The sequence below is a fragment of the Anabrus simplex genome, chromosome 1 (genome assembly GCF_040414725.1).
Source record: "Anabrus simplex isolate iqAnaSimp1 chromosome 1, ASM4041472v1, whole genome shotgun sequence".
Classification (NCBI taxonomy): Eukaryota; Metazoa; Arthropoda; class Insecta; order Orthoptera; family Tettigoniidae; genus Anabrus; species Anabrus simplex.
Window position 1 is genome coordinate 1,786,132,634 of NC_090265.1, and position 13,018 is coordinate 1,786,145,651.

Here is a 13,018-nt window from a genome sequence, read left to right on the forward strand (position 1 = left end):
GGAACTTTCTTTCTTACGAAATGTGAAAGTTATTTTCTATCCCCCGAACTGTACCAGTGTCCTTCAGCCTCTGGATGCGGGGGTGATAAAGTGCTTTAAAGGGTACTACCGCAAGCAGCTGGTGGAAAGGGCTGTGTGTATGTTGGACGCCGGGAAAGAAGTGAAGACTAAGTTCAGTATCCTACAGGCAATCCACTTTGTTGTGTCAGCATGGTTCCACGTTTCGCCCTCCACCATTCAAAATTGTTTTCATAAATGTGGCTTTGGCGAAAGCAGAGACACGAACGACACCAACACGGGCAGCGAAGAACAACTTTTCAGTGAGGACTGGGAGAAGCTCGCGCGGAGAGATGTTAACTTCGAGACGTACGCTACAGTCGATAGTGAGCTCGCCACTTGTGGTGTGAAGAGCATAGAACAGCTGTGTGATGATGCTACTGCCACAGCCAGTGCAAGTGCCGTGCATGAGATCGCAAGCGAGGGGGAAGACGAAGACGAAATTGAACCCCTGCCAACGTTTGCAGAAGCATTAGCCGCCTTTGACAAAATTTGCGACTATATTACTGCGTATGACACAGACAGCAGCAAACTACAGAACGTTTTAAATATTGAGGGAGCACTGTACCGTGTTAAGGCACGACAAAACAAAAAACAAATGACGATTAAAGACTTTTTCACTACAAAGTGACTACTGTATTCTGTGACTGAAGAAATGACAATTTAAGTGTTGTGTGTGCAGTGCGTAACCTATATGTATGCGATGTGACACTTTATTTTTGTGAGTGCGAGAGTGTTTCATTACATCTTCTGGGATTTAATGTATTTTGGTATCATTTTTGTATTTGTGCGTTGTGATTAGCTTACTTGACTATGTGACTGGACGTGTTACAACCTATGCTTATTTACGTGTTTTCAGCTATCTTTCGTAACTATAATACCACAGGTATGTTCATGTGAACTGCACCAGTAATTATGCCTATCATGCAAGCCACATTTCTCGCCTGTTTATCGGTAAAAAAAAAAAATCATTAATGGAAAGTGCCGAGGCCTAAAACATGGGTGAACTCGAAGTTAAATTTCGCGCCGTAAGTTCGTAATACAGCACGAAAACCTTTACTGATAAATAAGTTACATTGTTCTTTTTTAGGTTATTAAAACAAAGTCTTCTAATTTACATGAGACTGTCGTCAGATAACAATTACTGTAAATAACTGTACCTGTTCCAGTTAGATTTATTCAAGGTGAAACAAACAGAGGTAGCTACCGTAGACATTTTAAGTGACTGTATTATAATGTTTTCCCGATCGGCATAATAACTCCGATACATTCTCCTTGCAGCAATAGTGAAACTGGAGTCTCAGATGTGTGTTTAAATTTCTTAGATATCAATATAATTCTGATAACTTATTTAGTAGAATATTTTTCGATGAGCTTGACTGATGAAAGTTGCTGGCCTGAAAGACGTTTTCACGGGAACGTGACGAAGTTTCTCGGTAAAACTGAATTTAAAATATAAAGTTTTTAAACTAATGTATTTAATGCAGGCGTTTTTGTACAAATAAAATGATATATATATTTCATTACTGTGAAGTACAATCAAACTGTTGACGGTTTTAATTCATTCCCGGATCTTCCGATTTCCCGTATCGTACATTTTTATCCCCAGGTCCCTCCAAAAACGTAGAATCGAGGTTTCACTGCAGTGGAATATTTTCATGATGGATCGTCGTATGGTAGAGACACATAGAACAGGTATTGCCGGCAAATTTTCAATGGATTCTTGTCAATATTATGATGGCAATTTTAAGTTAATGGTTATTAAACACGCATAAATGAAGAATAATTGTGCATCCTATCCTGCGCTAACCTTTTCATTTCTACGTAACTGCTGCATCCTACATCTGCTCTTATCTGCTTGTCTATCTTGGCCTACCTGTACTGTTCTTACCGCCTACACTTTCCTCAAAAACCAACTCAACAAGTCCTGGGTGTCTTAAGATGTGTCCCATAATTCTATCCCTTCTTCTCATTAAATTAGCCAAATTGATCTCGCACCGATTCAATTCAGTATCTCTTACCACAAAATATAAATTTCATGTTTCCGTATTGACAGCTAAACTAACATTCTTTAAATAACTATTACAATGATTTATTGTTGAACAGTATCTTCCTTATTCAATACCTTATGGTTAATGTCAATTTATTAAACTTAAATTTCACATCTGTCACATATATACATGTTTCAATACTAACTGGATCATCTTCAGTAGACTGCTAAAATTGACATTACATATTGTAGTTTAAAACATTTAAATATGAATCAAGAGTGATGTTATGAATGTTAAAATGTACTTATTAAGAAAAAGTTCATGCTCTTATAAGGTCGTGTTAAAATCTTCAGTGTGCATGTATTATTTTCACCTTTTATAAAAGTTCATTTGGATGTTCATATGTTTTGGGTGTTTGTAAGTTGTGACATACAAGTGTATTATGAGCCTAGGATTTTGCTAGCAATTTTAATAACAGATATAGGAAAGCAGCTGAATATACCCATAGAAGTTGGGTGAAACATGTCCTGCAATTAGACATTCTAATATTATACAGTTCAAACTGGTTAAGATGTCCCTCCCTGGTTATTATGCCATAACTAGCTGATGTACCCATGCTTCGCTACGGGATTCTCAGAAAGACTGACTTTGTGGTTTTCTTAACCTGAAATCAACATAGGTCATTACAAAAACGTAAGTATGAATGTAGCGATTAAAAGCAATGCTATCATATAAAATACTCGATCAAATGGAAAGCCGCACGTTTTATCACTTTTAACGAACAGTGCTGCGGTTAGATTGAGGTGCCAATCTAATAGTCCAAAGTTCCAGAGCTGGGATGACCAGGCCGCAGATTGCCATGAACACTCATCTGCCATTATTCCGCTAAATATGCACACTGTTCATTCCAATCAGTGCCTCAGGGATTGAATAGCCCGAATGCTATGACGATCCAGTGTGTTACGTACCAGTAGTATCAGAAAATTTATAAACCAGGGGAATGTCATGCTAAAGAAGAAAGTTATCTAACTCCCCAGCTACTTCCCATCAATATTCAGGCAGGCTGTTACACTCTGTACAACTGGGCGAGTTGACCGTGTGGTTAGCGGTGCGCAGCTGTGAGCTTGCATCCGAGAGATAGTGGATTCAAATCCCATTGTCGGCAGCGCTGAAGATGGTATTCCGTGGTTTTCCACTTTCACACCAGTCAAATGCTGGGCCTGTACCTTAATTAAGGCCTAAGGCACTCCTAGCCCTTTCCTATCCCATCGTCGCCATAAAACCTATCTATGTCAGGGTGACGTAAATCAAATAAAAAATACTCTGTAAGCAGCAGTAATCCTATCTACCGGAGATGAAGGGCAACAGATGACACAAAAAACATCACGACAAACAATGGTCAATATAATGTTATTGTTTATCAATGTTATGAGCTTTCTATATTGTAGGCCTTCACATTTAGTTTTCTTTCGTCTCTGTGATTTGAAAAATATTTTATACCATAAACTGTAGTTTCTTATTCTCCGACTTAACATACCGATTTTCATTAAATACTGTTTACCCATTTCTGGTTACTCGGCGCTGATATGGACTTAGTAACAAAAATCCAAAATCATGAAGATCTTTGTGATCACAGCCAGTATGGTAACAATGTATAAGACATGAATTATAGGAAATTTAATACTATATAACCCTAGTTATGTAGCATTCATCGATTACAGCTCTAATAAGAAATATTTGAGAATTACATTTTAGGCCTTCCCCTAAACTACCATTTCACTCAGCGTGAATAAAATAATTTACAGCCTGGACTATAGTGACTTATTTCCTGACTTTGCATACCGATTTTCATCAAGATAGGACTACTAATAACAACAATATTTGAGAATTATATTTTAGGCCTTCCCCTAAACTACCATTTTCTCAGCATGAATACAATTATTGATAGCCTAGATTGTAGCAACTTATTCCCCAACTTTGCATACCCATTTTCTTTAAAATACGACCACTAATAACACAAATAGTTGAGAACTCAATTTTAGGCCTTCCCCTAAACTACCATTTCACTCAGCGTGAGTAAAATGATTTATAGCCTAGATTGTAGAGGCTCATCCCCCGACTTCACATACAGATTTTCATTAGACCACTAATAACATAAATAGTTGAGAATTCAATTTTAGGCCTTCCCCTAAACTACCATTTCACTCGTGAGTAAAATGATTTATAGCCTAGATTGTAGAGGCTCATCCCCTGACTTCACATACCGATTTTCATTAAATTCTCTTCAACCGTTTTCTCGTGATGCGTGTACATACATACATACATACATACAGACATACATACATACATACAGACAGACAGACAGACAGACAGACAGACAGACAGACAGACAGACAGACAGACAGACAGACAGACAGACAGACAGACAGACAGACAGACAGACAGACAGACAGACATTACGGAAAAGTAAAATGTGCATTTTCTTGTTACTATGGACATGACCGATACAGAAATACCATTATTTTCAAATTCTGAGCAATGTACAGACAAAACTTTTATTTTATATATATACATTCCCAAGTTGCAGGGCGTGTCCTATTAAATACATGCTAAAAAAAACCTGGACAGCACATACATTTACATCACTCTTTCATATGTTTGTAACTACTGCCATAAGAAATTTAAATTAGCAGTCCCGGCCACGTTGCACGCACGACAGGCCAGCGACAACTGGCCTGGGTAAGGATTTGGTAGAGGAGTTAATTTCAAGGCCCTGGAGCGCGGTTGGATGCAGGCCTACAGCTGGAGGGAGCATCAGTACCAAGTCAGTCTTATTCTCTTTGTGTCTGACGTGTTTGTGATTAATTTTAAGTTCGTGAGGCCTCTTTCAGACGGCGCAGGTTCGACCCGCTTCCATGCTTAGCCGCCAGTCCACCTAGGCCTAAACTAAGAACTGCTACTTCAAATAGAATTTTTCAGATGACGCGTAGGCAGAGTGTAACCGCACGGGGGAGAAATGTTTAAGTGATCAGTCCGCGGTGAGTCGTGGTCCCGAGCCCGCAGTTACGTGTTATTGGCCCCTAGTTTTAATGCATGTCATTATACATAGCGGATCAACTGTGCTCACAGCATCAGTACTGTGAACTGTATCAGAGCCCGATAGGGCACCTATAAGAAAGTATAAATGGATTTAGATGATAACAAAAATTGGCATGCTCTCACCTATTTGATATAGGCCCCTACCGTATTTATTCTCATTTTCAATTTAAAAGTTATTTGTGTGCTCTTTTCTTTTCTTGTGTGATTTATCTGTTGTTATGGAACCCGAAATAAACATTAAAAACTGAATAACTTTAATGTCGGCAATACTAGTGGTCTCGTTGTGTTTCAGAAAGCGTGATATCATTTAGACCCGTTATTGAGAGAGTATCCTCAAAATTGTACCCATCTTCTTCTCTAACGAAATGTGAAGAACACAGGATGCTTGAACTATTTTTGTATTTTCTTAAATGTAGAAGGTAAACGAAGACGACCATGGTCCATATTTATTACCTACACAGAAAAGAGTGTTGAAAAGGATCCACTGGAAAGTATGGGGAGTGTATGTAAGAGTCAGTGGAAGCGGGTGCACCCGTGCATACACACAGACGAGTTTTACTCCCGTGCCATCTGAAAGATGGCCTGAGTGACTTGTGTAACAAGGTATGTAAATTAGACGTACTGTACTTACGTATTCAGCTGACATGTCGGTGCTTACGTTTGTAAGTGAGTTGTGTAACAATGTACGGCACTTAGATTAGGCCTGCTGTACTTACACGTAGTGGTTTGCAGGACATTCAGTATGGAGAAGAAAGCTAGACAGTTTATATATGATGAAAAATTAAAATTAATTGAGAAAGTGGAAGCTACTCCACACATGAAATGTATGCAAATTGCCCAAGATGTTGGGCTTTCCTGTGACAACATTAAACATAATTGTAAGCGACGTGTATAGTTTGCGTTTCTAAGAACGTTTTTCCTTGTTTTATTATGATGGTGTTCTTAAAATATATTATTTCTTTATTTCATTAATTGTAATAATTCTAAAGACTTGCTTCTTTGTTTTCATCGTAATTATTTTTATATTCAAACCTAACCTTAAATTTAACAGCAAAATTGTTTTTAATTTTTTAGCACATTACCTCTTTACGACATTTTTTTGGTCCCCACAAAAACATCCTAACCAGTTTTGGCTGTACATGTCATTACTTAAAATAACACAGTATTAAAAAGGTGGACTCTGAAGACACATTCTTTTATAAAAATATAAATTGTTCAATATGGACCCCATTATGAGATTTATAACTTGTAAGGTGCAAGTTCTGAGCTGTCAGTGGAGACATGGTGTGGAATAACATTAGTAGACAAGTAGGAAAGATCACAATATGAAGAGTTGGAATTCAAGAGGACAAATTGGGGAAAATATTTGTTTATAGGAAGAGGAGTTAGAGATTGGAATAATTTACCAAGGGAGATGTTAAATAAATTTTCCAAATTCTTTGCAATTATTGAAAAAAAAAAAAAAAAAAAAAAAAAAAAAAAAAAAAAAAAAAAAAAAAAGACTAGGTAAACAACAGATCGGGAATCTGCCACCTGGGCGACTGCAGATCAGTGATGACTGATTGATTTATTAATTCATTGATTGTCAAACAAAGGGCCACATTTAAATCAGTTTTCAGTCACAGCTTATAATATTCCAGAAAGAACATAGAAACACTAATCAGCACAAATTATCTGCTCTTCACTCATTTGTGTATTGATCATGAAATTATATCTCGCTAGGAAAAATGTTTTGAAAATATATATTGCAGTGAATGTTTTCAAACATTTTATAGATATTACCTGATACATCCTCTTGAGTAAAGTAAAAAAAATAAAGCAGTAGTAACCTTCTCATCCAAATGTAGTTTTGAGGCATTCTTATCTGCTAATATTCGCAGCATTGGTGCTAGGTCACTTGCAAATCGACACATTGGACCCACTCCCAAGTATGTCTCCTGCTCGCCAGTCGGGAATGGATACTGTCCATCGTTCGAGACAATATCTAAAAATTAAAACAAAACAATGGCATGAAAACATTCAAAGGGATGTATGTTTCCAAGTTAAAATTAGTGATTGGTTTAACCCTGGAGTGGTCGCGCAGTGTCCAAGAGACACCATACTGTTTATTTCTGTCACTGCAAGGAAACTACCAAGGCCACTGACTAGAAATGCCATCTAACCTTTCAAGTAACTATTCACAACCAACATAACAAAGAAACAGTGCTTAAATGTCAGTGTAACTCATGTGGTGGTGGTTTATTGTTACACAAGTGTCAACGGCATCTTTCAGATGAACTTCACAGCTACAGGGTAAGTTCCAGAGGTTTTTTAAGTACAGTATGTTCATAAAAACCTGAACACCTTGAAAGACTAGAGATAGGAAGTTCATATTCACAGGGTATGTGCATTAGTATGTTCTGAAGAAATAATTAGCATTGGAACCATGTCAGCCCTCAGCCCACATTCTCTGCAGCTCTTGTTGTCGCTATGAACCGAAGGTAATGGATCAGTGTGACTTGAGCAGACGTGCAGGATGCCTCAGACATATGCGAGAACTGTACCGTCAAATGAGCGAGTTTGAAAGAGAGTGCATTATTGGCACGAGAGAACATGATGCATCCATCCAGGAAATTGTTGCTCTTGTGGGATGAAGTGTGTCGGCAGTGCAACTGGTGTGTACAGAATGGTTCACAGAAGGCTGTAGAACACGACGAGATGGGTCCCAGGCCACCCTCGGAGAAGATCGACACCTCATCCGAATGGCATTGCAGGACAGATCTGTGTCCTCCTCGGCTCTGGCGCAACAGTGGAACAGTGTAACACATCGTACACTATCAGGAGTGACAGTCCGTCACCGTTTATTATGGTCTGGATTACCGGCACATTGTCCACTTCTCTGCCTAACTTTGACTAATGTGCACAAACATGCTAGACTGCAATGGTGTATGCAACAACATTACTGGGGACAGGAATGTCAGCAGATAGTGTTTTCAGATGAATCCAAGTTCTGTTTCTTTGAAAATGATGGCTGCATTTTGGTTTGCCGCAGACAGGGGGAGAGGCATCACATTGACTGCATTCGCACAAGACATACAGCACCAACTTAAGGCCTTATGTTGTGGGGTGCTACTGGGTACAACCACAAATCACAGCTGGTGCGTATTCAGGGGACTGTGACCAGTTTGACCTACGTGAATGACAGATATTCTGTGACCCGTAGCCATACTCATTCTGCACAACACACCAGACGCCATATTTCAGCAGGACAATGCGCGACCACATGTTGCTGCATGAACATGTGCCTTCTTGTTGTCACAGGATGTCAGACTTGTCCTGGCCCACCCGATCACCAGACTTGTCGCCAATCAAAAATGTGTGGGATATGATGAAACAATGAGTGCTGCGCTGTAACCCAATGCCAACCACCAAAGATGAACTGTGGAACCAGGTGAATGCAGCATGGATAGCTATACCCCAGGACGCCATTCGTGCCGATGTCATCATCACGCCTGGAACAAGTTATGAGTGCCCATAGAGGACCCAGTACCTACTAGGTAACAGGACACACACTGAACCTATGTGACTGAAATGCTAATCGTTTCTGCAGAACATACTAATGAACATGTCCTGTGAATATGAACTTCCTATCTCTAGACTTTCAAAGTGTTCTGTTTTTTATGAACACGAGTGTATTATCTTCAATATCACTGCATCAATTATTCTTAAGAATGTCTCAGATTGCATGGTTTCTTACAAAAGAGTAAATTTATCATATTTTTAAGGATTAAAATAAGAGTAAAGTAGAGGAGATAATAATTCTGATCGCCGATGATGACGATGATGAAAAAGGTGAATAGTACAGTGATGAGGAGGAGGACGTTCTAGAAACCAGCAGTGGAAGTATAGACACTGAACAAGTCACAGACAACAGCGATGAAGCAGGAGAAAATGACAGCGATAATTTTCTAGGGCGAAATGGAGTTTTTACGTAGCGTAAAGCTATTCCTCCCCGAAATGTTCAAAAAAAAAAAGGGCAGCTTAATGAACACATATGAAGACCTGTACATTCATCTAGACCAACTTGTAAAGAAAAATGATAACCTTAATGAGGCTGTAGAATATAAGAATCCATTATATTATCAAATTCTAGTATATCTGAAAATGCTTGAGAAGGATCACGAAAAAAGAATTGGAATTTCTCCTCCTACAGATAGCCCTACAACTTATTCCTCCTCAGTTGAAGCTATAGGTGACAGCAAGAAAGTTCTTGACACACCTATATCCCCCGCTCCTCCACCTCCTCAGGTGCAAGAGCAAGGAAGAACGCATCATCAATATTACACCCGGCGCAAAACTGTGAAAGAATGACATGAGTTACTGTTCCAAAGGAAAGCAGGCTTAATAAGATTTGACAACTAGGAATTAGTTATATCTTCATCTACATTAATAATAAGAGCCGCACTGTGATATCAGGATTTCTTCATTTCGATAATTACTTATAAATTGTATAATTTTTAATTTATAAATTGATCTTTTTTCATGAATTATTAAGAAAAGAATATTTATTAGGACAATTTCTCTATGGAATATTGTACAAGTGTTTCCTTGACGACTGCTTTCTATTGTAGAAATAATTTATATATTTTCTCTTGAGTTATTTGTTTGTTTTAATCTTGTCAATCTTATGTTAATTTTAAGGACACTTCCTCTAAAGCATTACTTTGTCAATTTTATACATTTTTCATCTAAACAGTGTTATGTGGCTGAAGATGTTGATAATATACGAAACATGTACCACTTTTGACCATTAAAAATTGCCTTAAGCAATCATTGTATCGACTAGGTGGAAAATAAATACTTAATTGTGAATGTTCAAACCCAGCGGCAAAATATGTCGTGCATTTACCTGGTGTGCAAAACTTGCTAAAACTCCTAAAGAATGCTGGGAACTATTTCTCTGATGATACAATGCTATCTTTCATCTGCTACCTATAGGAAAATTGAGGAGGTTCAAACGAACAACAGCAGAGAGAGGAACACTTGATCTACCGATATATGTGAAATTAAGGCTCAAACTGGCATACTGTACTTATGAGCCTAACGGGAGGATAGCTGCACAAATGCAAAGGACATTTAGGGCTAGCAACAAGACGGGTGTTGAACTATGCTACTTGGTTATGCCAGAGAGACAGTTTAGGTTCTTATTCTATTGCCTAATAATCATAGTTAGTTGCCTTCATATCAATAAATTAGTTTCAGCAATTTATAATCATCTTTTCAAAATGTCCTGGAATTAATGTAAATCATTATTCGAAAGTTGGGAAAGCATAACAACCTCAAAAACAAAAGGGTGTATCTCAGATGCCACGCAACCTTCTACGACATAGAATTGTCTGCGACCACTGTAGGGTTAAAATTACAAAGCAGAATTGTTATTCCATAAAACAAAAATTTCCTGGCACTCCAACAAATTCTCACAGTGACTGGACACCAATCTTGTAAGTTTAATTAATCCTCAAGCATATTATATTAAGAGGGGCTTCCTGAAAACACACACATGGTAACAAAACTGGTAAGGTAAACTGTAAATGTGGCTCAAAGAGTAATATTTAAAATACATCCACTAAACCGATATTTTAAAAGTACGAGAATGTTTTTAAGTAAGTACCATTTTTAAACATGCCCGCTGCAGCGGTTCGGTCGTCGTTCAGAGTATGAGCACTCAGTATGTACATATGTACACTAGCCACAAACGCCATTAACAGAAGCATTCGCGTATTTAGTTTGACTGTGCGTATTGAAAATGCTTCTGACAATTAACAGTCCCACCGAGTGTGAAGTATGTACTGATTCATTTTCTAAATGCAAAAGATGTGAAACCTGTTGAAATTCATCAGCATATTAGTGAAGTGTATGGAGAAAGCACTATCAGCGAAGGAATGATAAGAAAAAGGGTCAGAGCATTTACAGAGGGCTGTACTAATGTTCACGATGAGAACCGGAGTGGGTGACTGTCTGTCAATACTGGTGCAAAATGTTGAGAAAACAGGTGCTTTACGGTTTCGTATTTAAGTCGTAAGTTGCCTGAAATTTCAAGGAGTGTTCTTTATGAAATTGTATTAGGGTGCTTAGATTATAAAAGCTGTGTTCAGGCTGGGTACTGAGGATACTGACAGCAGTGCACAAAACCAAGAGCGTAGGCAGTACCTTGACTTTCCTTGAGCAGTACAGTTATGAAGGTGATATGTTCCAAAGATGAACTGTCACCGGTGATGAAACATGGGTGGTTTATGATATGCTGGAATCAAAACAGCAATCCATGGAATGGAGACATTCAACATCACTGAAGAAAGTGAAGTGCAAACAAACTCATGTGCACTGTGTTTTGGGGTAGGCAGGATGTGTTGCACCGGGGTGACACAATAAATGGTGAGACTGATTGTGAGACCTTTTGTAAACTCCACTGTACAACTTAAAAATGAGTACAATTTTATTGTTCCACCTTCTCAATACTTAAAATCATTTAACATTTGTTAAAACATTATAGGTACAATCCAAAACAAACAGCACGGCATGCTCACAAGGGGAATTCTCTTGCTTCATGACAATGCGTAAACTCACACAGCTAACTGAACCTGGACTTCATTGCTTCATTTGGTTGGGAACAATATGATCATCCTCTGTACAGTCTTGACCTAGTGCCTAATGACTACCATTATTCCTGTGCTTGAAAAGGCATTCAGGAGGTCAGCGCCACAATGACGACTTAAAAATAACCATGCAGCAGTGATGGACACATCAGGTGGCAGATTTCTATGAGGACAGAATTCAGAAGCTGGATTCATGAAATGACAAGTGCCTTGGAACTTACATTGATGAGTAGTTTACGGTTCAGGCTTACATGTAAAAAAAAAAATTTTGCAACACCTTTTATCCTATATCAAAATGGTACTTACTTAAAACATGCCTCGCATCTATGCAGTATCTTCTAAGAAGGTATTAGTAAAAATATTCCGGTGATTGATCCATAATAATAACTCTTGTGATGGGACATACAACGCAACCACGCACTGTATTTATTACAACGTACTATTATTATTATTATTATTATTATTATTATTATTGTGATTGTTGTTGTAGAAGAAGTATTTTACTGGTGTGTTAATGTAAGAATATTTTAAGCTGGAAAGTCTCCATATTAGATTACTAGTAGTTTATTTTGTACAGATAGGTGGGAAACATACAGCTATTTCCAGGTTTGAAAAAACATCCTGGGAAAGTTTGATGAGTTATACGGCGAGTCCAAGCCTCAGACATGGATATCCTGAAGTCTGCCCCATAGCTAGTTACAGACCCAAAGTGACAGGTTCGGGCATGGTCCAGATATATCCACATGGGTACCATAGCATGGGAAATCTCTCGCTCACGATTGGACAAACACGCCCGAACAAGCTTGGACATATCGAGATGGACTGGGGATAAGGAAGTCTGCGTATATATTGGGAGGAGGCGATCCAGTGAACACTACCTATTGACTAGGAACTATTGACTATTAACGATTGATCATTGATGAACGGAGCAGTGCTGTTCTTACTTGGTAATACTTACACAACTCTTGTGCTGGTGTACTGATCTAGTACATGTACTTGGCCTTCTATATCTCATGGCAAATTTCAGTAATCTGTGGTCTGCTTTCAAGGCATAGATCAACACTGTGTTTGTGCAAGCAAAAGTGTCTCTAAAACCAAGCATTAGTATCAGCACTCAATGAGGTACAGTATCAAAGTGGTATACCATGTGTTGATGGTGAGAGCCGCAATTTGGGTCGATACACAAAAACAGTGAAGGGAAATCTATATATATGCATTGTAACTATTGGTCATCCTGTT

The 13,018-nt window shown here is 38.3% G+C and overlaps 1 protein-coding gene across 2 annotated transcripts in view; it reads right to left on the reverse strand.

The window, feature by feature from the left end:
* LOC136858805 (fatty-acid amide hydrolase 2) overlaps window positions 1–13,018 on the reverse strand; it is a 147,280-nt gene that overhangs the window by 62,377 nt on the left and 71,885 nt on the right. For both annotated transcript variants that reach the window (XM_068225693.1, XM_068225694.1), the window contains exon 6: window positions 6,977–7,131. In XM_068225693.1, coding sequence (XP_068081794.1) covers window positions 6,977–7,131 — 155 coding nt within the window. The remainder of the gene's footprint in view (window positions 1–6,976; window positions 7,132–13,018) is intronic.